The sequence below is a fragment of the Seriola aureovittata genome, chromosome 18 (genome assembly GCF_021018895.1).
Source record: "Seriola aureovittata isolate HTS-2021-v1 ecotype China chromosome 18, ASM2101889v1, whole genome shotgun sequence".
NCBI classification, from domain to species: domain Eukaryota; kingdom Metazoa; phylum Chordata; class Actinopteri; order Carangiformes; family Carangidae; genus Seriola; species Seriola aureovittata.
Genome location: NC_079381.1, coordinates 11,718,158 through 11,746,012, shown reverse-complemented (window position 1 = coordinate 11,746,012; position 27,855 = coordinate 11,718,158). Strand labels below are relative to the sequence as shown.

Sequence of the window (27,855 nt, the reverse complement as noted above, 5' to 3'; positions counted from 1 at the left end):
CTTCTCTAAACGCAGAGCGACAATAAAGCGAGCGGGAACTACATGAGTTTGTCAGTGTGTGAACTTCCTCTCGACACGCGCACTTGTCGAAGCGCATCCTCTGCTACTGCTGCTGCTGCTGCTGCTGTTCTGCCTCTCGGTCTGTTCCTTTAAAACCAGACAGCCCACGCCTCGAAAAGCGGCTTGTTCCGGCTTGCCCCTTTACATCTTTTTTATCCTTGCTCGCTATTAAAATAGTGCCCTGCGCTGCTCCTCTGACAATTACCTACAAGCCATTTTTGTTAAATCGTCGGATCGAGCTAACAAAACCGCGTCACCGGGGCCGAAGTATGGATGATGCGTAGCCGTGCAGCAGCTCTCTGCCTGTGCATCCCGGTGGTGAGTGCGAGGCGCAGTTCAGGCACCATCACCGGCGGAGCGATACAACCATCTCCTCTCAGCCCCGGTTTGTCAAGCTGAGGGTGTGTGGCTCGCTGTACCTGAGTTGAACGTGTCCATCACGTACTAAAGGGGGGCAGAGGATCAAAACTGGACCAAGGGACCTGTGTCTAATGCTCTGAGATGCAGTGCCAAATCGCTCTCGCCTCAAGAACTGTCTCCCTGGGCTGGCTGCTGCGGTTGTTTTGCATCTGATGAAGATTGTTTTTTTTATTATCATTATTTTGATGCGCTCCTGTGGATGTCTATGAATATGTTTATCCTGGTGCTCTGGTATAGTGCGTGAGGTAAGTGACTTATCCAGAGGTGCGCGCTACTTTCTCCTGCACCTCTAATTGAGATTTTGTTTGATGTGTGCAAAGCCCGTTTACTTGTTTTTGTTTTCCTCCGCTGAAGATCAGAGATCCTTTAGCACCTACAGATTTCAGAAATTATATATACCCCTGGAACTATTCAGCTCCCAGCTCATCACCAATTTCTGGAACTGGTGCTGATGGAATATTACAAGAAGCAGGTTGTATTGAAATTATGGGCCCGTATCTTATAGTCAGTTGCCAATGCAAACCAGGGTTGATTTTAGAAAGAGTTGAGGCACTCATTGAATGCTCTAAATGCAGCATGAAACTGTAGATATGCTGCTGTAATGGTGGAGACTGGTTGGTGCTACTTCCCAAGCATGGTGATAGGAATTTGTGCAAATTCATAGAGCAACATCACTTAAAGTGATTCCTGAGCTGAAAGCTGGGTAGTTTTAGCTCAGGTGTTGCATATTATTTACTGTAGCCTTCAGCCTGAAATGCAGCACTGTCATCATAAAGTTTAAGTATGCAGCAGCCTGTCATGACGGAGGTTACTCTATAACCTGCTGATTTGCAACTGGAAGCAACCTGATATTCTGACAATATTATCGAAGGCTGTAACAAACTGATGGTTCTCTAAGACTGCATATAGCTCCTGTTACTGCAGACGCATCTCACAGGCCTTTAATGTATATATGTTGTATAATATAGCAGCATCTGAGCTATATGTTTGCCCTGCCTCCCATCCAGACACTACCCCCACACACTGTGATGACAGGCATTATGAATAAATAATCTCACAGACCCACATATCCCTACTGTACACTCAAAAACAAGTGAGCAGACATGGTGAAACCACTGTAGTAATCCTGTAATAAATTATGGAGCAGCACATTGCAAATATCACAGGAAAATACCCACTTTGCCACCATTGAAACTCGTGTCTATAGAAAAACTAAATTCTAAATGATGTGTATGAAGGTGTGTGATGTGATGTTATGTCATTTCTGCTTGTTCATTTTGTTATCTATACACTTCCCAGCGTGCTGTTTACTGGTGTTTGTGTGCCTGTTGAGAGTCTGTCAAGAGATTAACAAGCTTCGACAGTTCTTAGTGTTAAAGTTTAACTTTCTCTTCATCATTTATGTGCACACTGAGTTGACAGGCATTGTTTTCACTTTACAGTCGAGAAGTGCTGCTTCCCAACCCAACAGAAAATAGGAAGCTTAGAGTTTTTGTTCATATAAACACAATCTTATTTAATTCGTTGCACTTTGTTATCAACATTGTAAGACTCGGGCTCAATTTACTGTTTGTTCTTCTTAGCTTGTATGACTTTAAACTGACAGTTAAGTATTTCAGGGTTTTGTTTTTTTTCAGCAATGTGGTGGGTGTGAAGTTTCAGTGTTGTGCTGAAACCCCACTATGTTGTTCCCAGAAGGCTGTGCAGTTGGGTTTATGTTAAAATTCAGATTGTACTGCATGTTGCTGAGGGGGCTGCGTGGGTCATGCAGATGTACTGTAGTTGGGGGTGGGGGGTTTAAAAGGTCTTTAGCACATTTATGAAAGTGAAGCAAAGTGAGTTGTCATAAACAAAGCTGGCTCATTAAAACAGTGTGTATGTGTGTGTGTGTGTGTGTGTGTGTGTGTGTGTGTGTGTTTCATAAAATGAGTGAACTACAGCAGTAATACTGTCTTGCAGAATGCAGAATTTACTGTGGTCATTGTTTTGTACTGATTAGTGTCTTCAGTAATAGTAACTCAGTTATTCAAAAGTTTTTGTGTATTATCTGCGTCTCAGGTGAAGACACCAACCCGTCTCTCTCTCTCTCTCTCTCTATCTGTCTCTCTCTCCCACACACACACACACACACACACACACTCACTTGCTTCATGGAATGTTCTAATTCGGGGGTCTCAGTGACGGTGAGAAGGAGTCAGCGGTGCTCATATTACTTCACCTCATGCTCCATGGTGGTGTGTGAGTGTATGTGTGTGTAGTGTGTATGTCCATGTATCCATTTATGATCTCTTTTTCGTGTGCACCTCTGTGTGTTCATGTGTAACAGAACAGTTTCTGGGGATGATATGGGCATGAGTGTTCATCCATCAGATGACGCGACGCTAATTCAACCACAATGAGACAGCTCCTTCTTTATCTCTGCTACTGGTTGTTGTGGCTCTACCAACTGGCCAATTCTTTTACTTTTAGATGACTTTTTGATATTTTCTCACCTTTAGATGACAGTTTGTTGTCGAGATTGGCAGGAAACATGGAGGGAGAAAAAGAGGAGGAAGAAAAAACAGCTCCCTGAGATTTTGCATTTCTATGGTGTGCGTCTTAGACGCAATGAAGAAGCTCCAAGTCTGTAGCTGTCACAGCTAATCTATCTCGTCACTTTGTCAAATACTTCAAACAGCTTATTAAGTTTCTAATTTTGTATAAACTGGCATTGTTTGGCTTAAAATCCTAATACTTTACATGAAATGGCATACAATTAGTACTTTACATTAGTCCCTGATGTCTCTCTCTGCAGATACTGGGGTACATTAGAGGTAACTGTGTCACCTCACTCTACTGGGCTGACAGAAATTGTTGAGTAGGAGTTACAAAGTGACAGTTAAATGTCATGGCACAGCACAATCAGAGACTAATGCCCCCAAGGATGCACAGAGAAAACACCATATACACACACACACACACACACACACACACACACACACACACACACACACACACACACACACACACACACACACACACACAAGCACACACACACACACACCCACACACACACACACACACACACACACACACACACACACACACACACATGCACTCACACTCACACTCACACTCACATTAGGTCAAAACAACCACATCCCTCTATCATTACATGCACAACCTTAGCTCTTACTCAAACTATAACCTGATCCTTCATGTCTAGTGGGTGTGTACCGCTTTGATAAGCCTCCCATTGGCCGACTGCTGTATTCTGCTTCCTTCCGTGCTCCCTTTCAGCTGCAGTTTTCAAAGTCCATGTTTTTATGAGAAACATTCACAACAAAGGCTCAAGCTAACAAGCTACATAATGCCTGAATACTGAGGTAAAATCTTGTATCATTCACAATGCTGAAGCCATGTGAAAGATCAAAAATATTTCACCTGTGGAATGATATTTTGTAAGCGCTCTGGTAGGCTGAGCACAGTTACGTCCTTATGTTTCCTTTAAAGCATCATGTGAAACAACTGTTTTTTGTCAGCTGCATACCAGATTAATTCTACCTGTTTTTTTTCTACCTGACCTTTTTCATTCGCTGGCGCTGCTCAAACATGGTGGGAAGATCTGGCAATGTGAGAACATCAACCTTTACCCTTAAGTTAACCTAATTTTAACCCAATCATAAACCTAAACCTAAGTCCAAACGATAAAGACCGTTGAAAAGTGAGGACGGCCTGAAATGTGAAAAACATCTCGTACCTCAAAGTTCTGGAGAACACTCTCAAAACAATTTCTTTCTTTCTCTTTCTGTCTGAGACATGCCAAAGGAAACTCCAGATGCCCTCCCCCACTCAGACGGGGGCCAAGCAAGGACTCACTGTCCTGAGCCAGATGATAGCTCGCCAACTGTTGGCTGTAAAGACACAATGTACTTCTCATCCTCCGCTCAGTAGAGTGGGTGGCTCAACAGGCCAGTACAGCCAATCATTGCTAAGGTCTACAAAGCCTTCTTTCAACAATTTGAGGGATATTTTGCTCTTAAAATTGGACGTGTAATGTGATGCGTCTGTCTTGATGCTGGGGTGTGTTTAAAATGGCACATCCTCAAGTTTCCCTTCACTTCAAAGCATGGAGTAATGCGCTCTAGGTACCCAACTGCAGGCACAAACAAGTCAGAGAGAATGAAAACAGAGCTCAAAGGTTGATTTCCTCATTTTAAAATAATCAGCTAGGGAGAAGAGCCTGATGAGGAAGTTGAGGTCTGCTGTAATAATACAGCACACCCACCTTTCCCTGTCACAAGACTGGACTTATTCATGACTGTGGGGGCTTCTCTTGTGTGTGCCTGCATGTTGCATGCTTATGCACATGAGTAATGATCCATTCATGCAATTACTGGAAGTTTTGTGTACCATCATATTCTGTAGTCCCCATGTCATGTGGGGTGTTAATGCATATTTTAATGTTACTGCGATGTGGCAGTGTTAAGGGTAGTGAAGGCCCACTGTGTGTGTGTGTGTGTGTGTGTGTGTGTGTGTGTGTGTGTGTGTGTGTGTGTATGTGTGCAGGAATAATTTCTGCACAGAGACAGACAGGCAGTGGTAGAGCGCGAGCTAAGGCCAGGCTTCTCATATTCTGCCAGGGACTCTCTGTTGAACAGGATGTAGCAGTTGCTCAGAGCGGGAACAGGTGGCCGTCAACGTGACTACAGCAAGTGAATCACGGTTAACAGTTGCCCCTAGAGTTTGCACCACTCCCTGATCTTCAAGCTTACAGAGAAAAAGGGGAGTTTTATCCAGGCTCCCGAGCCAAGATAAGAAATCCCCACCATCTTTGCCCATACCCCCCACCCTCCCATCCCCTCCCACTCTTCCTCACACGGTGGTTCAGCACTTTGTGGGCTACAATAGCTGTAATTGGTGTTATATTTGGGCTCCTCGCGGAAGGAAATATGACCCACGGGGACAGAGCGGAGGTGTCCACGCGGCCGAGGAGGCGACGCTGGCACCGCGTGCAGCGGGCAGTTTGGAAGGTGCGTAGAACTGGTGTAATAATTGGCAGGTCGCCATAGATAGGCTATATATATACATATATTTATACATATGATACGGTGGATATTAAAATAAATTCTGTGATGAATGATGGTATATTTGTAGTTTAATGTGGCGTGCGTAATGCGGATAGTTCCTCTTTCTCTTTCCATTGGACCTTCTCTTCTAACGCGTTCATGTTGTAAAGAGACTGTTGTAAGTTATTTTTCCATATAAGTTTGTTTTTCAGGCTCAGACAGTTCTTCCAAAACGTAGTGGGGGTGGGGTGGGGTGGTGGTCTTTATTTTGGGTTGGTATTGTTCCAGACGAGTAGCATGGTTTTTTCATGGGACACAGACATACACTGTAGTGATTTGACAAATATCCTAAATATACATCTTGTTGTTAACAGGTTGGGTTCTGTGCACATGTAGGGGATATAGGATGCACAAGCTCTCACATTGGCTGCAGCATATTTTCAAATCAGTTAAGCTAGGTGATTTGTCCTCTCTAATCTCAGTTATTCTCTCTTTTTTTACTTCTTTCTCGCTCTCTCTTTCCCTGTGGGTGTGTGTGTGTATGTGTGTGGGCATTATTTTACTGTATCTCTAACCCCATTTCCATAGATAATTTCCAAGCTTTTTTGTGGCACCTGCTCTCTGAGGGTACCTGCTGTTATGTCTGGTGAGCAGTTTGAACAGATGCAACAGGCTCTGAAAGCAACAGGTGCTGGCTGTCTGCACGCTGTGTCCAAAACACTTTGCATTATTGAGTCAAAAGGATAGTGATGTTCTTTTTTTTTTTTTTTTTAAGTTGGCCTGTATTTATGTAAGATTTTGCTTTCAGTTAATGGGAGGATACATGAAACAGCATACAGGAGGTCACAGAAAGAGTAACAAAATACCCTATTGTACTGTACCATTACGTAACAGGAGGCACATTTCCTGGTATGGCATGTTTTCAAAAACTGTACAGAGTGGAATATTTGAGTAAGAGTGACTAGAATTCAACAGAATTCAGAAAGTATACAATCAAACGAAAGCATGAATCATGAATCATCATAACTCTTATATTATATGTGAGTGGTGTTGTTATTGTGGGTTCATCACCCATAAGCAGGATGGTTTTAAAGCTGCAGATATCAACAGGCAAAGCTGTAGGTTTGTAAAGGGGGCTCATTTAGATCTGATGACTACTTCACTTCGCTTCTCAGTAGGCTCTGCAGTTCTTTGAATTTCTGAGGCTTTAAGACACAATACTAAAACATAACACCGTTACCAAAATATGAATCATGCATTCATGTGCTTTGGTGTGGAGGTGTGGGTCAGTTGAAGCATGAGTCTCTCCCCCCTCTTGACAAGAATCACCTTCAAATGTTTCCCCTAGCAGGGAATGATGTGTTTAAAGATTATACTGAGAGCCCAAATATATAAATAATCTGTTATTAAAGTTTAGGTTTGCCATTAACTCAAATTTCCTAGCATGTTGGTCAGTTCAAAAAATCTGTGCTAAATAAAGGATTTGATTTAAATGCAGTGTTAGCTTTGTCAAAATATAGAAAGTAAAACTAAAATTAGTGTCTACAGAATATTTATTTATCCTAATTCCTTCCATCCATTTAGAAGTTTACTTTTTGGTGGTGGTGGGGTATATTTTTTATTTTCATTTCTCTGGATCATGTATTTTAGCATTGTGTCTGGTTTAATACAGTCCTCTGGACTGTCCCCAGCAAATAAACTGAATGAGAGTCCGTTGTAAAAGATGTTTTGGAACATTTGACATAAACAGAGATTTTGGCCTACAAACAGAAAGTTGGTATTATTCAGCCTCATCTGTCTCAATCTCTAGATACTGTCTGTGTTTATCAACAGTCTGTGCAATGATTTACTCATGCACTATTGTTATGATTCAACATGAGCTCAGCCTTTATTAGACAGAAGAAGAGGATATGTTTTAAAGAGTAAAATTGGAAGCTAAGATGATTCCGTCTGACTGATTTTGCTCTCAAATTATTGCTCAGTACGCATTCCTGGAGTTTAATTTTTGGGCTCTATGGGAGATAATTCGTCTCCACCCCTGTTCTTAAATGATCTTTTTCCTTTTGTGCTCTTACAACATATATTACTCTGTTGATGTAGAAAACAAAACTGTGCTCAAACAGCTGGTTTGCTGTCCTATATTTGTTATGGATTTAGTGTAATTAAATTAATTTAGTTTTTCTTCTTACTGTTAGGAGGGTAGAATCAGTTTATCATAATATTTCAGTTATTAGAGTCCAGCATAGCAACATTAGGCTAATTCTGTGTACATATATATATATATTTATAGACTTGGACTTGATACAGTACAAATTGTGTTCACAGAAAGGTCTTTATGTATTTCCTGTTAATGCAACATGGGTTGAGATTGTGGCCACTTCTTATTTTATAGAGAATTAATAAATGTATGACTTTTATAATGAACGAGACTGAAGACTGCCTGTGTGCTCAAAGAGTAATAATATTAATGCTGCTCCTTCAACTGTTGGACCCTAGGGATTGAATGATTATCGGATGCAATATTCAGCATTTTTCTGATTATTGGAATTTTTTTTTTACCTATAACCAATTTAAAATGCGCTACTTTGGCTGTAATGCAAACACTTGTCCCTGTCTATAGTCTCCACCCTGTGGTCTGGAATGATGACCCACCCACTGCAGCATCCGATTGGTTAGACTTCACGAGTAGTAGCATATCACGCTGAGCAGCTGCGGTTGGCAAGTGGAGTTGTGTGGTGACGGCTAGACAGCAGACGTCGCTGAAGTTGTAATAAACATCACAATCCTGTACAGTGAAGTTACAACAACACCACACTCTGACGAACAGGTTCATCTGTTGATCCAAGACACATCGAGCAAGAGAGAGAGAGAGAGAGAGAGAAGCCAATGCTAATTGCTAAGCTAAAGTAACTAGCTAACTACTACTAGTACTGCTACTAATACAACAGTCCTGCAGTATATTATAATGATAAGATTATAATGTTTAGTTTGTAATAAAATAGTTTTAGACAGTTGTTGATTCAACTGTATGATCAGACGTGAGTGAACATCCTTGTTTGGTACAGGACCCAACAAAAATCACAACAACCTTTTTTTTTTTCTCAGTGAAAATGCAAAGATTACCATTCCAACTGAAATCGTGACTCGTATCACAATCGCAATATCTGCCAATATAATTGCACTATGACTTTCGCATATTGTTCAGTCCTATTACAAAGTACAAAAGGAGTGTAACGCTTTTCATTTATGCTGTACTAGCTATTGTGGAGGTTATATTATTGTGATGGCAAGCACAATAGGATTATGTTCTTATAGTGTTGAGTAATGCCATATGGTGTTTTTTTTCTACAGTATTTTTCATGCTGGTCAGTGCACAAAAACTATCACTAATTAACTCCAACCCCAAGTAAGCAGTATATTATAAGCAGCTATAAGAACATTTTAAGTGTCTATTAATGTACAGTGATTTAAAGATTCATATATTTCCATATTAAATTATTACAGCTGTGTTTTATCATATTCTCATTGATTATTTGTTTATATTACCAGCATCCAGATATGGGTGTTTCACAGGAAAACAACTATTGACAATTCAATTACTATACATCATTATGTCCTGTCTCTCACAGTCACCGTCGGCGAGCAGGTGCTGTTGTCGGGGCTCGTTGACATGCATTCCCCCTGAGCTTGGCGACGCCTCCCTCAGTGGTGTGGTGGCAGAATGCCAGTGCAGGCAGCCCAGTGGACAGAGTTCCTGTCCTGTCCCATCTGCTACAATGAGTTTGACAGCAGCGGCCACCAGCCCATCAGCCTGGGCTGCTCCCACACGGTGTGTAAGACCTGCCTACACAAACTGCACCGCAAAGCCTGCCCCTTTGATCAGACACCAATCAGCACGGATATCGACATGCTGCCGGTCAACTGTGCCCTGCTGCAGCTGGTTGGAGCTCAGGTGAGTCAGGAAGAGTGGACATGTGTTTATGCATGGGTCAATTGAGAGGGTCACAGTGAGAAAAACTCAAACTTTTGTCCCCTGTCTGTGTGTTTAAATGTCTTGTGTTCTTGTGTGTGCTATGATCTGTGCGCCTTAGGTTCCAGATGTGCAGCCCGTGAGCCTGAGTAGTGCGGCAGAGGTGGAGCACTATGAGGTCTGCAGGGTGTGTGTAGAAGAGCTGGCTCTCTTCTTAAAACCTATCAGCGGAGCAAAAGGTAGTGTGTGCGTGTTTGTGTGTGCACGTAAGAATTTGAGATCTGTGGACATTTGCGAAAGCGAATTAAGCTCTTGGTATGTAATGTGAGGGGGCTGCAGCTGAGCTGCCTGTGTAACTTGGCATTCATGCTTCTCACACTTGTCATGACGCCTGAAAGCTTCTATACTTTTACAGTACTGATGGAAAATTCAACTCTCTGCGTAACCAGATAAGAAATGTTAACTTTACTAAAACTGACCGGTAGTTCCGGTTCTTAGTGCAGCCAATTCTGGGTGACGGTGCCATGGTAGCATTCATCATTCTTGGTTAATAACATCATTTGGACAATTGACACGCATAAATGACAAAAAAGAAGGAGGATTTGGTGGTGAGGTTAGATGTAAGAAGAAGCTCTAAGGCTCATCCCTTCCAAGAAGAGGCCTTTAAATCCACAGACAGAGCGTGTCATAATAGACCTATCTGCTCCACTCTTCTTTTTGGGTTGGAGGATAAGGATTTCTTTGTTTCATTGTTTGATCCAATTGAATATGGCCAATAACTAAAGTATATGTTCTCATTGTGAAGAAGCTCCACAGATACACTCTTTTACCACAGAGCTATCACCTACTGCAGGGGTGGCGACCCTGAGTCCGAGCGTGCTCAGTCGGCCCATGCAGAGGAAGCTGGTGACCTTGGTGAACTGCCAGCTGGTGGAGGAGGAGGGCCGTGTGCGGGCGGTGCGGGCGGGCCGGTCGCTGGGGGAACGAACGGTAACAGAGCTCATTCTGCAGCACCAGAACCCCCAGCAGCTCTCTGCCAACCTCTGGGCAGCTGTGAGGGCGCGTGGATGCCAGTTCCTGGGACCTGGTGAGTGCGAATGCCAAACAGAGGAACGCATAAATCTGTGAGGCAACGTTATACATGTCATGTGTAAGACATGAATGTAACTAATGACATTTTAGACTGATTCAACAAATTTCATTGTTTCATAACTGTGAGTGAGACTTGCATAATGATGCATAAGGATTAAGCTTTTGGATCTTGTCTTGTAAATATCATCAACAAGACATTTAAAACTATCATTTAGGTTTAAAAGTAATGAAGGCTGCTGTGGACTACTTTACTCACCTTAAGCTTTTTGTGACCTGTAAAATGAGCCACGCAAAGTTTTGAGAACATCTTGTTTGTATAAGTATAATTTTTATAAATAATTCACCCTTTTCAGCTTGGTTAATCTCAATTCTGGAGCTTTTTCTAAGATAATATCACTCATTACAAAATGTGATTACAGTGAGCGTGTTACTTGACTGTTAAACATCCAAAATGGGAGTTTAATAAATTGCCTTTCAGTTGAATGGACTCGTGTCAAAAAATTGCCATTTTAGATTGCCTCATCAAACTGACTGCTGGTGTTGGTGCCTGGTGTCCTGTGATGATTACTCATAGGGCAGATTCTGACTGAGAAACTGTTTCTCATCATGATAACAGAATGAGTTCATTCAAAAGTCTGAGGACACCTGGTTCTAAGTGCTAGAAAAAGCCTTGGTTTGATCAGTGGAGAAAATTTAAATATGCATTGTTTGGAGTGTTGGCATGCATATGCATGCTCACCTGTGACTGAATGTGTTTGAGCTGAATATTTTTCCCTGATTCTCTTTTCACATCACTCTTTGTCTCTGTCTTGCTTCCTCCCACCATCCCAACCTCCTTCTGTTCGCTCTGTCCCTACATCCCCCTCTAACTCTTCCTCATCAGCTATGCAAGAAGATGCACTGAAGCTGGTTTTACTGGCTCTGGAGGACGGCTCAGCTCTGTCCAGGAAGGTGTTGGTTTTGTTTGTAGTGCAGAAGCTTGAGGCTCGGTTCCCCCAGGCCTCCAAAACCAGCATAGGCCACGTGGTGCAGCTGCTCTACAGGGCCTCCTGCTTCAAGGTACTGAACAGGGAACATGAATGAGCACATGCACATGGATACACAACAAACCCACAAATATGTGCACATACAAGAACATGTGAGCAAGCTACACTATTAACAGCTCCATTTATAAAAAATTAAAAGCTAGCTCTTTGAAAGTAGTCTGTGTCAAACTGAACAAAAGAACCTCAGTTTGCTGGTGTCCCAAGAACCCAAGCCATAATAAATGACCTGATTAAATGAAGGGTATTTAAATAGATCCTCATTTACCAGTACATATTTCTTTACCCCAGAGACAGTTCTTCAATTTAATATTTTTTTATGTAATCAGTTGTAGAGGTGTTTTCCAAAACTATCATTGTTGGCAGCTAAGTGTAATATTTTCCATGAAGTGAACTACCAAATTAGAATAAACAAAAAACACAATTTTCTCAAAATTAAACAGTGTCTAAGTGAGCTTTGGAAAACCCCCTTTCAACTGCAGATTGTTCCTCACATTAATATGACCCAATCTGACATCAAAGTTATATATTATCGCTCCCTAAATACTGATACCAACAGCTAATATTGCATAAAAGTCATACTTGTAATAAGGATACGTGCTTCTGCTGATATATTTTGTGTGTGTGGGTATATTTCTGTGCCTGTTATCTGATGACAGACATCGCTGGTAGGGCAGAAATGCCAGCTATCTGCTTGTGATGTAACAGCAGTCTATATTTGCCCTTGTTGCCCTGCCTTGCAGGACAGGGCCAGACAGCACAGAGATGCAAAGAAAGATAGATGAAAGTGCAGGAACAGTGTTTTTCTCAAGGGTGGAGAGCAGCAAGAGCTTTGATAATAATGAAATCCGACTCTGTTCAATTGTTATTTTGACTGTCTCAGTGGTAGCTGTTTGTAAGTGTGCGGGTGTCTTGTGATGATTACTCATAGGGCAGATTCTGAAGAGGGGAGAATCCCTTTGTCTGATCTGAATTTGAGTTCATTAGTCTGAAGACACCTCATACAGATAAACTGAAACCGGTAGGTAGATTCTGTTACAGTTAATCAGAAAATCACAAGTATGACTCGTGGTACTTGGGACCTCCCAGACCAAAATATGATTTATTATTAAGGAATAAGTCACCCTAACATACCTGAACGTAACATACATGAAACTGCTCCAAACAAGTTAAGAAACATATTCATTTAGGTAAAACAATAACTCAGATTTTGCCTGCCCATACAAACATAAATTATGGCTCTGCATTCAAACATTTGATAATTATGCTAATAGATATAGAATACTTTAAAAAATCTAAATGTTCTTTCTGGGTGAGAAGCCAAAATTTTAAATTATCAGCTGCAGCTCACTAAGTTGTAAGTGCCAGGTGTATACTAATACAGTAGTATATTCAATAGTGAGTGAAGTAAAATTTTGGGGTGATTATTCTTCCATTTCCTCTGTATCAGAGACAACAAAATACAATAACCATCTAATACATTCATCCTTTTTTTTCTTCCTTGTCTCTTTCCTCACTCACCTTCCTCTCAATTCACCCTCTGTCTTATCCTGTCTCCCTCCATCATCTGTCCTTTCCTCCCTCTCAGGTGACTAAGCGTGATGAGGACTCTTCGCTGATGCAGCTGAAGGAAGAGTTTCGCACATATGAGGCTCTCAGGAGAGAACACGATGCCCAGATTGTCCACATCGCCATGGAGGCGGGCTTACGGATCTCACCTGAGCAGTGGTCTTCTCTGCTGTACGGAGACCTGGTCCACAAGTCACATATGCAGTCCATCATTGATAAGGTACTGTTGTTACACTTGCCATATTAGTTTCACCATCGAGTATTGATAGAAATCACTTTTAAAATTTCAAATGGTAACTATAACAAACCTTTAGAGAACAGAGGCACAGGAGAAATAAATGTTGTTTTTTTTTTTTCAAAGACTGACTCTCCTCTTCTATCCTCTGCCACAGTTGCAGTCTCCAGAGTCGTTTGCAAAGAGCGTTCAGGAGCTGACAATCGTCCTGCAGAGGACAGGAGACCCGGCCAACCTCACAAGCCTTAGACCGCACCTGGAACTACTAGCCAACATAGACCACAATCCAGGTACCTTCTTTAACAGCATTCATGTGGATGAATAAGTCTGAATGATGAACACTTACTCAGAATAAAGGGTTTGTCCAGTTCCACAAAAATAAATGAGATTGAGATTCGAAGAAAATAGGCAAGCTGTGGCACTCGCATATCAAAATGCAATTAGCAAGCGCAAAGCAGAAGATTAAAAGTACTGATTCATCTTGTGTGTTACACATTTATTAAGCAATGCACAGTGACTAAGCAGGGTGTGTGATGTGTTTGACATGCAGAAGTCTGCTCTGTATTGTTGTTCCCTGCTAAACTTGGATATTATATTGTCATGAAACAACCAAGTGCCTCAGGCGTCATGACATTATATCATTCTGCCTCATTTGAAATTGTTGTGTTATGTGCATTTACACAAACAGTTATTTTGTAAGCCACAGATGTTGCCCCCCCCCCCTGCAGTGCTGCTCAACAGGAATTGTTTGGAAACAATGCAATACATTTTTAGCAATGCTAGTGATGTGGCTCAAGGAAGGCGATGTCAGACCGTCCACAACTATTGGATGGATTGCACGAACATCTGGTACAGGCATTCGACATTGTAATAACTCCCATGACTTTTCATCTACATCATTAGGTCAAAATTTTAATTTCTCCAACTACTAGATGGATTGCCATGAAATGTGGTCCCTTTTCTTGTAGCCCTGTCGTAAGATAAAAGTTTTAATTTGGTCAGTAGTTTGGTTTATGACCTAATACCTGCAAAACTAATGGAAATCACATAAGCATCAGCCGCACATAGTGTCTAGTCCTAATTATCAAATGCATGCTAAATTGTCATTGTCAGCATTGGGTGTCATTTGTAGTTAGCATACTGTGTAGTGGAGATAGATGGAAAAAGGAGGATGTTTAATCTCAATGATCCCTTTAGTTCTTTCAGTATTTTCAGAGTCACGTGCCAGATGCTTTCAAGGTTTGTCACTTGGTGGACTTGATAAGATGCTCTGCTAAACAGACAGCATTGTTGATCTGTGTGCAGATGCCCCAGCGCCATCATGGGAGGAGCTGGAAAGTGTGATGCTGGCTGTGAAGTTGGTGGTTCATGGACTGGTGGAATTCATACAGAACTTCAGCAAGAAGAGCCACGACACTCCTCAGGTATACTGACGTGAAAGTATGAGATTGTTAATAGTAATGTACATTATCTGATACACTGGAAAAAATGAGATGAATTGCAGAAAATGTGAGAGATCATAGACATAATATTTGCATGATGGAAAAGTGCAGTATAGTACAGACAGACAAGCCGGGGAAGAGGAATTGTGCTGCTGCTCCCTCCAGACACAGTGTAAGGCCATCAGCATGGAAGATAAGCTGTTCAGGGTCCTGCAGCACACTTTGTTCCTCCTGCCTGTTGCATCCAAGATAGTTAAGAGGGCATGAAAATGTCTCTAGCCACGAACAGTTATTGTTTAAAGCTTCTGTGCTCTAATGGCTCTTAACTATCAATTATTTAACTGATACAACAGTATTGAAATAATTTAACAATTTGCGGATAATGCATCTGTGAAGGCTGAAACTGGTCTCTAACAGTGCATACTGTAGATTAGTGGAGTGAATAGAGAATGAACTTCACCTGTTTGTCAATATCAACTACTTTCAAACAAATTCTTGCATAACTAATCAAAATGAATATCTATATGACTACATTCAGAATACATTAATACCTGTACGATATCTAAACACCAGAATATTTTAAGGATAATGGATTTCTGTCAATTGTACTTGCATGCTGTCATGAAGTCCTGAACTGTGCATAATGAGATATTTACCCAGGGCTGAGGAGGATAAGCCTTCAGTTCTTTCAGCAAGGAAATAAAAAATAACAATTTAAAATTTCAGGCAAAGTGGTTTTATATTTTCCGACCGGTGTACAACCCTGCAGAGCAACCACAAGTTCACTGCCCTCATGTATCCACCTCTGTGTTTTCCATTTCTTTTTACTTTTCCCCACGTTAGAAAATAAGGGAAAGATGGCTGAACACACAATAACAATTTTTGAATATGTTGTGTTTGGATGCATGATTTGTACCATACGATAATGTTTTTAGATTAATGAGGCTTGGCAGCTCTCCTTTGTAGTCTATCCATCCCTGTTTGTGGACTTTGACCTGTGACAAGTTTCCTTTTAGCTGACACTGTAACAGTCTGCAAATAAATAATGGAATCACCTTGGATATAGTTTACTAGAGCATAAACACTATAAAGAGTGAACAGTAACAAACACTAACTAACTTTTAACTGATTGTTACTATTATAATCTACCACAACTTCCAACTTCAAACTAAGAGTTGTATGTTGATTCATCTCACTATTTCAATAATATTTGAATATTAACCATGCAAATAAAAATCACATGACACTGTTGTGCTGGAAAAAGCAATAAAATGCTTGTGTACTTTGGAAGAACAGAAGGTGTGATGTGTCTGTTTAATTTTACATTTAATTTGTATTGTATCTGTGTGTGTTTTCCAGCCTCAGGCCAACAGCAAGTATAAGACCAGCATGTGCCGAGACCTTCGTCAGCAGGGAGGCTGTCCCCGAGGAACCAACTGTACATTCGCACACACACAGGATGAGCTGGAGAAGTGAGTGGGCCCTCACATAACCTCAGAAAGACTGTGTTTTCACTTTATTCAAGAAAAAAAAACACTCAGATTATCCAAATGTCCCTTTACAATTAGATAAAAAAAGATTACTCTATAATATTATAAATATGTTTGAGAGAAGTCTGCTTATCCAACAGTGTTATTTTATGTTGTTATTTTTTTATCTTTATGTAACCGCACTACAGAGCCTCTCCCAACCTCCTTTTTAATTAGATTTTAATCTTTTCAATCTAATCATATATTTATTCACAAGAGGTCCACTGTGACAATAATATTGCAATACTAAGGCTACATGTGTATGCACGCACACACTCATCCCTAATCCTTCCCAGTTGTATTGAATTTACTCATTATCCTTAATTCTCTCTCTCTCCTCAGATTTAGACTGAGGAACAAGAAGAGCAGCAGTGTGGGCCGGGCGTTTCCATTAGCACCCGGGGTCATGGGCAAAACCTTCACCATGGAGGGCAGCATCCACACAGATGTGTCTGCAGGGGTGGGGCAGGGGCTCAAAGGCACAGGGGAGAACGGAGCCTCCATGACGGAGGGAGTTCCTGGCCTGACTCACCCCCAGCTTATCTCCAGAGGGGCTGACATGATAGAGGAAATGAAGAGAGCGGTGCCAAATGGATCCAGTGGGGCTAATGGGTCCAACGGGCTATCTGGCGCCAGCAGAACTGCGTCAGGGTCAATAGAACAGTAAGATTATTCATCCGCATCTGTTGTTGGCATTAAGCCATGTGACAAGCCTAATATTACTTACAGTTTAGCACAAATTTGTCTAAATAAATAATTAAACAATGGACAATAAGTTAATGCACAATATAAAAATAAACTATATATAAATGTGTATTTACATGCATGGTTCCAAACCCTTAGTGTAGGTATTTTTTTCAGCGTTAGATATAACAACAGCTTGCATTTCACATGATTATTTCAGTGTCAAAAAAATTTGGTTTTCTTTCATTTACATTTGAATGAATCTAGTCAAATCCACATTTACAAGTCACCCAAATGTGTGGATTTGTGCACACTGCATATTTGCATATGATTTGGAAGAGAAATAATCCCTCACCAACATTTACATGCTGTTGGAAAGGTTTGACCTTTTGTATCTCAAAGTCAGCCTCTGTTCTTTCTCTCTCTGTCTATTGTCATTCTGTCCTTCAGGAAGCCCATCTCTCCTCCCAGGACTCCAGTCAGCCACTCCTCAGCGTCGTCTCCCTTGACCACAGTTGGACGGGGCGATAGTGGTGCTCCTATACCCAAACATGGCGGGTTCATGCTGCGTGCACCACATCCTTCACAGGCATCCGAGCTGTACTATCAGGATGCCCACTCTGCTTATGACACAGGCCATTATCAACCAACCTGTGAGTCAAGTTTTTCAATAAAAATCAGAATTAAGAAAATGAGTTGCTGTCTTTGGAAAATGTAAATGAATGCGCTCTTCTTTTCTCTCCTTCTTCTTTCCTCCTCTCACTTTCACCTCTCCAGCAGGTTCTTACTACCCATCTACTCTTCATCCTCCTCACAAACCATGCATGGCTCGCTTCCTCCGATCGTCCAACGTCCCAGAATCCTCGCTGCCACCCTCCATCGGCCCTCCACCAACTTCCTACCCCAGTGATCCTCAGACGCCACACCCACCTTCGTCCTCTTCCTCTGGGTACCCACCACACCCACCTAGAGATCGGATGGGTCCTGCCTTCCATCCCCACCCGGGGCAGCCTCAGTATGGGCCCCTGGCTCCTGCTCATGGGGTTTATGCTCCCCTGTATGACAGCAGGAGAGTATGGAGGCCTCAGGTGAGCCTTCAGTTAATTATCATCTTACTATATAATTAAATCATTTTGCAACTTTATTGATAACAATCACAACTGCTGTTACAGCTGTACCACAGAGAGGATGCCCGGAGTAACTCACTGCCTCCAGAGGTGCTGCACTCCTCTGTCTACCAGCCTCCACTCAGGGAGAGATTCAACTCTCTAGACAGCAACTACTGCTCTGGAGCTGAACACCGTGCAGGGCTACACAGGGTCAGTGAAATAATACACATCTTACACCACGTCTAGTGCTCACTTCCGACTGGCTGGAGGAATTTATTTTCAGATAACAACACACGTGCGATATATACCGTCCGTGTCACTGATTTAGTTTAAGACACATAATAGAATAAAAACTGTGCTAACTGGCTTTTACTCGGCTACAGCTTCTCCCACTTGTTTTAGTGACGTTTATTCCAACGTTGACAGTAGCAGTGCCAACGCAGTATCTATTTAAAGTGAGTAAGGCTTTAAAAAAAGACCATTTATTTTAATTATTGATAAGTGGGCATACTATAAAAGGGATAATCCACTCTGAGCCATGCAACAATTAAAAGATAATGCTCTCAGCTAAGGGTAATATTAGAAATATTTCCTTTGTGTTTCATTTCTTGATGTCATGAAACATCTCTTGGGTATTGATGTTGGTCTCTCTTACACTGAAGAGATTTATCGCTGCTTTCTTTTCTGCAGCATTTCCTTTCCTTCAGTTTCTCTTTTTACACCCACATGTCATTTCACCTCTACCTCCACTGCCAGCAACAGAGCTGCAGTATGTAGCTTCACCCTCCTCTGTTGTCCTCCCACTTCTCATCCAAATATGTATCTGCCTCCCCCACTCACTTCTCTGTTTCTCACATCATCATATAGCATTACCAGTATGGCTGCTGCAATACTAAAGACGCCATCAACACATTTCAATTGTGGACAGCAATTGTTTCAATAATATAATATAATATAATATAATGGTAAAAAAAACAACAATGTTGAAAAGCTTCTTTAATTAAAAATGTGTCATAAAAGAATAATTCATAGAGATTTGTGGCAAGACTTGAACCCCGAGACTTAAGCCAGCACCCAATAAAAAGATCTCTCAGTTGTGCAGGAGCCAACAAGCATTAACACACACATTTTGCAATGCAATGCTGTGCAATTTTCCACCATGTGCATGTACAGTATACAATATAGCGGGACACAATAACAGGATTGATCGTTTATTTGAGTGTCCTGCACCTCTGGTGCCCAGCCCATATGGGCTTATAAGACACTTAACAGCTTAGCTTAAAGTATGAGGGTTGTTGTGTTGCACAGCACAAACATGAAATGCAATCAGAGCACCTAAACCATGGAGGAAGATTGGATCCAAATCTGCATATTCCTTTGAGACACAACTGAAAACCTAACATTCTGTGTTATTAATGCTTTATCAGTAGTCCTATTTGATTCTGAATGGTAATGATCAGTTTATGGTTTCAGTCTTATCTGTTAGATACCTAATGGCATGATTGCTAAATTGTTGATCAATGTACTATGAATATAATATTGATATGATGATGTTAATATCATGATCTGTTTTCCCTTCCTCACGTTTCCTCTCTTTTCCAACACTGCCTCGGCAGGATTACGGTCGTGTTCCTCTGGGCTACGAGGATCTGTTCAGAAGGAAGCAGGAACAGTGGGCTCATCACCACCACCATCACAACACCAACAGACCCTCACAGTCCTCCCCCATCTTCACCATCGATTTTGGAACGGAGGTAGGAAGCAAATAAGCGATAAAACATATGTACCACTCATTAAGAGATTTTATAGGCCACCATGACCAGTTTATTAATGCTGTCACTGCAGCCAAATCAAACTGTGAGTAATGATTTGCTTATGTATTTTACCATTTTTTAAAAATGTTGGATTTAATTCCCATCCCAAAAAGCTTGCGTTTCCACTGTGTCCAATGCTATTTAAGTGAGAGATAGTTGCTTAGCAACTGTGGAGGAAGATATCATAGCAATGCACAGTTGTGGCGTGTGCATGTGCATGTGTGGGTGTGTGTGTGAGAGAGAGAGGATCAGAGAAAGCGAGAGGAGAGACTTTAGCAAGCAGTGACTCAGGCTTTCAGCTGGGTAAAGCTTTGTTTAACAGCACGTTAGATGTTTTTCTGACGATATCCACTTTAAAATGAAGCTCTTATTAGAGAAACCACAAGGACTTTTTAAGTGTTTGTTTACTGGACTCAATTTAATTTGGATGCCTCTGCATAACAAGCATAAGCAAACAAGACCATGGGCAAAAATACTGGCTATTTCTATTTAATGATGTCTGGTGCTTGCCACAGGGATGACAGCGAAGTGGCAGCATGTCAGCATCGGCACGACAGCATAGATCCAAATTAGTGAGAAACCAGTGCCGGTACTTGAGGTGTATGAACCTTCCTTAAACTCACACCCGATGCATAACACATTTACTCATTCACTTGTCCATCCATGTATCTGTTGTCTATACCTGCTTATTTTGTGCAGGATTTTGCTGGGACTGGAGCCAATCCTAGCTCACATTTGGTGAGAGGCAGAGTGCCCTCTAGAGATGTCACAAGTCTATCACAGGATGGACAGACAGGCTCACATTCATGCTTACAGGCAACTTAGAGTCTCCAATTCAACTGATCTGCTTTGTCTAATGTATAAATGCACTCATGTAGGCATGATGGGGAGAGCATGCAAAGTCCACAGAGGGAATGTCCTAACCAACCCGTGGATTCAAACCCAGGACGTTCTAACACTGAGCCATTGTGCCACCTGAACTATCACTGTATATTTATGAATATTACATAGCTGCAATTAAGAGAGCAATTTACTTGCTACATCCCTCTGTCTGTCTCTTTAAAGCAAATGCTTGGCTGAAAGTCAGTGGTGGCAAAAGTTGCAGCTGTTGTCCTCAGAGGCCCCCAAAGTCGAGAAAGATCCGCAAATCCTCGTAATCCCTGCGACCTCTGGGACAGATCAAGCTAGAATTAGCAACAGGAGCAAGTCTCTCACACACAGAGGAAGCAGAGGAATATGTTTCATTGTCATTTTTAATTGTCTCTCTCTCTCTCTCTCTCTTTCAGCATGTGGAGAGCAGCGGAGGTCAGTGTGTGGGTTGCAGGTTCAGAGGCGAGGAAAGTTTAGCTCACTACTCTCCGTGGTCTTGTGGTACCATCGGCCCCTGCCTCAGCCCCTTTGAGCCCGAAACGCTCACCCACACCTCGGCTCACTCCTGCTCAGATCACTCGGTGAGACTCTTTTTCCACACCCACAGGGAGGCGCAGACGCTCAGACTCACACCCAAAGACAAATTGTCTTTTTCACTTTAGTATCACTGTGTTTTTCGGTGTATTTAAGACTTTGCTCTCTTTCGAACGGCGTCCCTTGGTTTTCTCGTGCAGGAGTTAGACAGTAATGGAGGCGGGGGTGGTGGCGTCAGCAGTGGCAGTAGTGTCGGGAAGCGGTGGCTGCATTCACTGGATCACTACCGCCGCTTGAAAGACGAGGACCCGATCATTCCCTTCAGTGAGGGGCCCATTATCTCCAAGTGGGGCGCCATATCCAGGGCGTCACGCACGGGCTACCACACCACTGACCCCGTCCAAGCCACAGCCTGCCAAAGCAGCGCCAGCACCACACCCATCAACTTTAAAGGTAAGGAGGGATAAAAGAGAGAGAAAGGACGGAACAAAGCACAGTCCGTTGAGCTGTCCCTTATCTTTATAGCATACATCCATACATTATATTTCTATATACTTATTATTTTAAAGTTAATTTTGCTTTGATTTTTTTTTGTCTGCATTGTTTACATATTTGTTTGTCTGTCTATCACAGATTACAACCCCCACTTGGATCACAGTGACTACAGGTGGAGTTCCAGAGGATCAGACTCCTCCAGCCACTCCAGTTTCCTAGAGAGGTACAACGCCTTTGTTTTCTCTGAAATCTGTTTTTAGCAGTTAATTTCACTACAGGTCTTAAATGTTGTTGAACTGTGGGGAAGCACACAAAAACCCCGCATGGAAAGAACTAAGAACTGAGTATTGAATATTGAATTGAACCATACGTGCCGTGCAGTATTGGATATTGTCATAGGGGTTCATTTGTGATTGTTCCTAACACATTCGCTCTCCTTCCTGCTCTCTCATCCCTCGCCTCGCTCTTTGTTTAGCAGTCATTTCCTCTCTGTGGTCAGACTAAAAATAGAGCTGCTAGCTGGTTGGTAAAAACCCACTGGGCTGGCACGAAAAGGAGTCAGGAAAGCCCTCTGCATTCATGTCTCTAATGAACTTTTAACATATTTTCCAAGACACTGACATTCTTTTTTTATCACGATTTGTGTTATTAATATTGTAGTATTTTAATGCCACATTTTGTCTACCAATACCAGGTCATTAATGCATAATGTAAGGCATCATGACCATGTAGTTGTTTTATTTTATTTTACCCTCATCTTTTTCTTTCTATTGATATCAGGGATAATGATACTAAGAAACTAAGTGTTCTCTAAATCACTGCATTTTTTTTTTGTTACATTCTCTCCATTGTACTTTTTGAAAGTTAGAGAGCAACTTTGTGTTTGTTTGTTTCTCTGTGTGTTTTCAGTGAGCAGCTGTGTGCATCAGAGTTGCGTGGCCGTCGCACTTCAATAAGCAGCGGAGAGAAAATTGTTTCCGATCTGCAGGCCCACCAGACCGCCTACGGCCAGGACCGGGAGCGGGCCGAGAGCGAACCGGACCCAGGCCGAGACATTGAGCTGGAACTGTGCGCTCTGGACATGGAGGATTCAGACCACCAGGAGATCAAGTCTCAGGTTGGTGTGATGATGTATTACTGAAGTGTAAATGTAATACATCAAAGCACAACCAAACCCCCTTCTCATCTTTCTTTTTTTTTTATCATCTCTGTCTCCTAGGAGTCTTTAGACCTGGCTACCCCACAGTCTCAGGATGCTTCCCACCTCCTCCCACCTCCCTGCTCCTCTCCCCTCATCTCATCCCCTGTCGAGGAGCGCCCCCAAACAGAGGGTCCTTCGACAGAAAAGATGGATGCTCACCTGCTGAAAAAGATGGCCTTCAGGTGAATTACCATGGTAACCATTATCAAACAGGATAGAACCACAATCTGAGTTGTATTGGACTTGATTTGTCTTACTCTTTCTTCCTCCCTGCCTCTTTGCTTTTTTCCTTTCCTCCTTTCTCTCTGTTTTCCAGGAAGTCTCTGTCTCCTGGAGGGTTGGTCTCAGGAGGTCTGGGCGTAGGCAAGCTGGTGCTGCGGACTGGACCTTCTCGACTGGGGGACACTTCCACCCGGGCTTGTCCAGACACGCCCGGGACAGAGATGCTGCTCAATGGAAGCTAAGGGGACACAAAGTCAGACAGTGACCTGTATCAATGCTAGCGCTGAGCTGCTAGCCCACAACCAGATCCTGGTTAAAGGGAATACCATTTAATTCCAGCCTTCATATTTGTAAATCATATGCCTAAATAAAACTTGACAGATATGGGTCACCAGTCTGTGCTGCGCCACGCCGCAAGGGGCAAGAGAAAACACACTGTCCTGCCTCCTAAGTAGTCATTTTCACCAATATATAGCTCCACAGAGAATTTAGTGATTTCACTTCTAATGCCTAATAAGGATCTGTAGATGCTGAACTTGTCCCTGTTTGCAGTTTAAATCACATTTAGGAGAAAGGCTGGAGATCTCACACCATCTTCGCCACATGATTGCTCTCTCTACATGTATAAACTCCTGAGGTTTATACTGTGCATCGTCCAGTTTGTTGTCGTCCATCACCGCTGACAAATGCCACTTTTTCAGTTTTCAAGATTTCTTTGATACAGCACTGGTTTATAACCCAGCACCACATAGCTGTCCAAACAAAACTTCACACAAACCTGGCATTATTTATCCCCTTTTGAAACTTTTTGCCACCTTACGGATATCTGCCAATTATTTTTCTTTCTATATCTCTACATGTTAAGGCATTTGTTTAGCCATTGGTTTAGTTTCTAGCTTTTCTTGTGTTGCTGCATTACACATTTTCATAAGTATTTCCTAAAACATCAAAGAGATAGATGTAATAATACTGAGAGCAAAAATGTGTAGGGCGCTCCAACGCTCCAATAAAATTAAAAAGGAAAAAACTGCAGGAAACAGAGGACTTCACTATACTGATAGTGAAACAAGCCTCTGTCCTTTATAAGTCATATGATTTAAATGTTGACCTTCAAATTCCCTTAACTGTCACAAGATTACAGAGCACAATGACACAGTCATAAACTGAACCTGATAATGATCATTGATCGCCGAAAGTCACGAAGGATGAACAAAGTAAACTACTATACTAGCTATACTAACATATTTTCTCAGTTGACTCGGTCTGCATAACTAAAGAATACAAAGCAATTCTTTCTGTGAATAAATTGTATCTTGAGCTGTGGATGGAGATAATTTAGTAGATTTCTGTTCGAGCCACATACACTCACAGTCAGCCTCAAAAACTGCTGTTTCATCTTTGTGTGCCCTTAGTGGTACTGGCATTTAACCCTGCCGACTGTAAGCGAGGACAGTCTCACAGCTCTCTCTCTCTTTCTCACACACACACACACACACAACTACACAAAATACACGTGCGCACAAACTTGTCATCCACACATAGCAGACACAAACATGCAATACAGTGGCCTTTCTCTCCTTGGTGTTGTATAAAACTTGGGCTCTACAATGACGTTTGTCCACGCTCACTGACTGACTCCTGTCTCATTTCAGAGGCGTGATCTTACACGTAACCGTGATCCGACAAACCGAACACTGGAAGTCACATCTTTGTAAGCCCATGGCTTTTTCTGTGCTTTTCCAGCCCAGTCACATTCACGTACTGTGTAAACAATAGTCAGAGGTCATGCATGATTTCTCAAGCTGAGGCCTACAAAAATGTGAGGGACACCAAATTCTTGTGTTTCTTCATGCTGTGTCTTTGTTTAACATTTTAAAAAGTTTTGGTTCGTTTTATTTTATGCATTGCTAACTTCTGTGAAGTTGTTCGTCGGGGTATTTTGTATCAGGATCTTTGTTACTCTTGTTTTGTTTCTTATGTTTTAATTCACATTGTCTGATGTTTCTCTGTGTTTGCTGGCCACCAGATGTGCTGTCGTCAGTAAAGTCCACCAAAGTCTAGTTCACTGTTATTTTGTGCAGTATGGGTGATTTCCATACAGACCAGCCTTGCCTCACTCCCTTTTATAGATATGAGGCATCTCGTCATGTGTGGTTTAGTCTTAAAGACCTTAGCATTAAACATTAACCCATCTTATATACACAGGATTTAAAGTCATGGAGACTCCACTGAGTTTGTTTACACCCGCTCTAAATCTTATGAGATTTGTGTAGAAAGAAAAAACGGAGGGTTAACTAATCTTTTGCGTCTTTCAAGTTCCCTCTTTGCTTTCCTCTCACCTAAGCTACTGTACTGTCTCAAAAACTCCACAAGAGGCAAGTAGCAGCATCCTTCCCCTCAAGTTATATCTTAAATCCCATTTTAGAGGATGGCAGAATGGCTGTACAAATGAGGAAAGGTTTTTGAGTTACAATTTGAAGAGAACGAACACTGAAATGATGGACTGGTGACCTTCTTGGGGTTTCTGTCTTATCTTCCACCCTACTGCTGAGAGAAGCGGGTAGAGAAAACGAAGAACTGGACTGAACAATTCAGCGTGACTTGGATGTGATAATACCATTTTGGAGAAATGTTTTGTAGTGTTAATTTCTGACCTGTAAAAGGCAAGAGCTGGCGCAGGGATTTCAGCTGCTCCAAGTCATGAAATTAGCCTCAGCTACCCACTGTCGCTCTGCATCTGTTTACAACTTCAGCTTTGAAGTCATGTAACGTTAAGTGCCATGTTGTGTACAGTACAGTACAATCAATCCCTGCAATGTTCCTATAGCTTTTCATATTCCTCAGCTGTACACTTATGCGAGGAGGGAAAGGCTCAGTCAAGTGGAGGAGTTAAGACACTTCTCTTGTAATTCTACTTTGTTCCATTAGAGGAAGCTAGATCCTTGTCTGTCTGAATCGCTCAGGGAAGACTTAAGTTGCTCAGCTAGTACTTTGGCTTTTTCTATATTCATCACTTTAAATATTCTGTGGAAGTATTTACCTGAATTTCACTTGTTGATAACTGATCCTTTCACCCAGAGCAAAATGGGATAAAGTGTTAACGATGATTATAATGTTTGCCAGTGTTTACTTTGCCAGTGTTTTCTTTTGCCTCTCAGTATCAATATTGATTTTGCTATTCTAGCTCTCATGGGAAAGGGCTGGGCACTACTGTATGTAAAAACAGTATTGTGAGTATTGAACTTATGTCAAAGTGATACTCCCTGTTTCCTTTAAAAGTGTCTATTGAGCACTGCTGTAGTGGCTAATTGCACTGCACTAATTTCCACCCCATCACTGCCAGCAGGTGTACTCCAAGTGGGGTGCCCGCCCCCCCCCCACTCCCACCCCCACCCCCACCCATCACCCCACGCCCCCCCCCCACACACACACCCCCACCCCACTTTCCTTCACCCCACCACCTCTGTCCTCCCTGCATCCTGCCTCATGCATGTGATATAGTCCCTCTTGTAATGGCGGAGGAGTACTGATGATTCTGTAGTTGTGATACAACACACCCAGCGCTGTAAGAGTTCTGCACATGCCCACTGTGTGGCCACGTCAAGTGCTGAAGTTTGCTTGCAGCATTTTACTTGTTTGCTCATGAGAATTAATTATTGTTTAATAGAGATTATATTGTTATTACTATTATTGTTATGACCACATTTGGTTGTTGTTGTGGTATTTTTCCTTCTTAGTATATTCTAAGTCTGCTTCTCTGTTTTGAATTTGAGAGTTTGCTGAAACTGTTGAAATTTTTTATTAGACAAGAAAGTGTCTCATCATTCTATATTATATGGGAAAAAGCTTGTTTGTTGATTGTGAAACATGATGAACTGATGTTTTCTGACTATTCATGTCTGTATTAGACATTTTATTTGCGAATCTATTGTTCGATTGAAATGTAAATGAACTATTAAGAGATGGTACACATCCGTCATTGTATACAGTCTGGCACCATCATTAGATGGACTTATAGTATAGACGCTCATTTATACAACCTGTGATAATCAGCTATATTTAAATGTTTAAATCATTGGGGCAGTTGTGTAATGTTTCAGAATGAGGAAAATAAAATCCTTAAGAGACAGCATATCTAAAATGTCCCCATAATGAATAATACTGTTACGTATTCCATTTATTTCCTTGGAAATATCACATTGTGAAAGGTTTCCCTTTTACCTAACTGTTCGGTAATGCAGGAATGGAGTAGGTCTAACCTATGGTGATGATGATTAATGTGCTATTAATGATTGATGGTTTAAGTATTGTTTGACTGACTGACTGATTCTTCTGTGCATTTTCTGGCTTGTTCACCTGTATTACACTGACTTACAGACAGCTTGGCCAAGCAGCATACTGCTTCTGTGTTTGCACTGAGAGATGGAATTACGAAAAGGAAGATTTTAGCACTTGAAATTGCATGCTACAATAAACCGACAACTGATTATGTCTGTTTGGTTCTTGTCATCCTTTGTG

General features: G+C 41.8%; 1 protein-coding gene across 5 annotated transcripts; it reads left to right on the top strand.

The window, feature by feature from the left end:
* Positions 1–142: 142 nt before the first annotated feature.
* Positions 143–27,828, top strand: rc3h2 (ring finger and CCCH-type domains 2). Of its 5 annotated transcripts, none has more exons than XM_056403368.1 (20): positions 143–725; positions 9,158–9,480; positions 9,620–9,737; positions 10,304–10,585; positions 11,474–11,649; positions 13,222–13,422; positions 13,595–13,727; positions 14,743–14,861; positions 16,239–16,351; positions 16,751–17,071; positions 17,543–17,745; positions 17,873–18,180; positions 18,265–18,411; positions 19,818–19,955; positions 21,302–21,466; positions 21,620–21,872; positions 22,053–22,137; positions 22,824–23,031; positions 23,134–23,297; positions 23,432–27,828. In XM_056403368.1, the coding sequence occupies exons 2-20, from the start codon at positions 9,250–9,252 to the stop codon at positions 23,577–23,579; spliced, it is 3,513 nt and encodes a 1,170-aa protein (XP_056259343.1). In that variant the 5' UTR covers positions 143–725; positions 9,158–9,249; the 3' UTR covers positions 23,580–27,828. The 5 variants fall into 5 exon arrangements, with proteins under 5 accessions (XP_056259343.1, XP_056259345.1, XP_056259344.1 ...); XM_056403370.1 differs by having other exon boundaries at positions 147–725; positions 10,352–10,585; positions 17,870–18,180; XM_056403369.1 differs by having other exon boundaries at positions 147–725; positions 10,334–10,585; positions 17,870–18,180.
* Positions 27,829–27,855: the final 27 nt, after the last annotated feature.

Excerpts from the sequence above, each read along its gene's own strand:
- rc3h2 (XM_056403366.1), top strand. The coding sequence starts at position 9,250 with ATGCCAGTGCAGGCAGCCCAGTGGACAGAGTTCCTGTCCTGTCCCATC. Across the intron at positions 9,481-9,619 it reads TGCAGCTGGTTGGAGCTCAG|GTTCCAGATGTGCAGCCCGT; the intron begins GTGAGTCAGGAA and ends TGTGCGCCTTAG. Across the intron at positions 23,298-23,431 it reads CTGAAAAAGATGGCCTTCAG|GAAGTCTCTGTCTCCTGGAG; the intron begins GTGAATTACCAT and ends TCTGTTTTCCAG.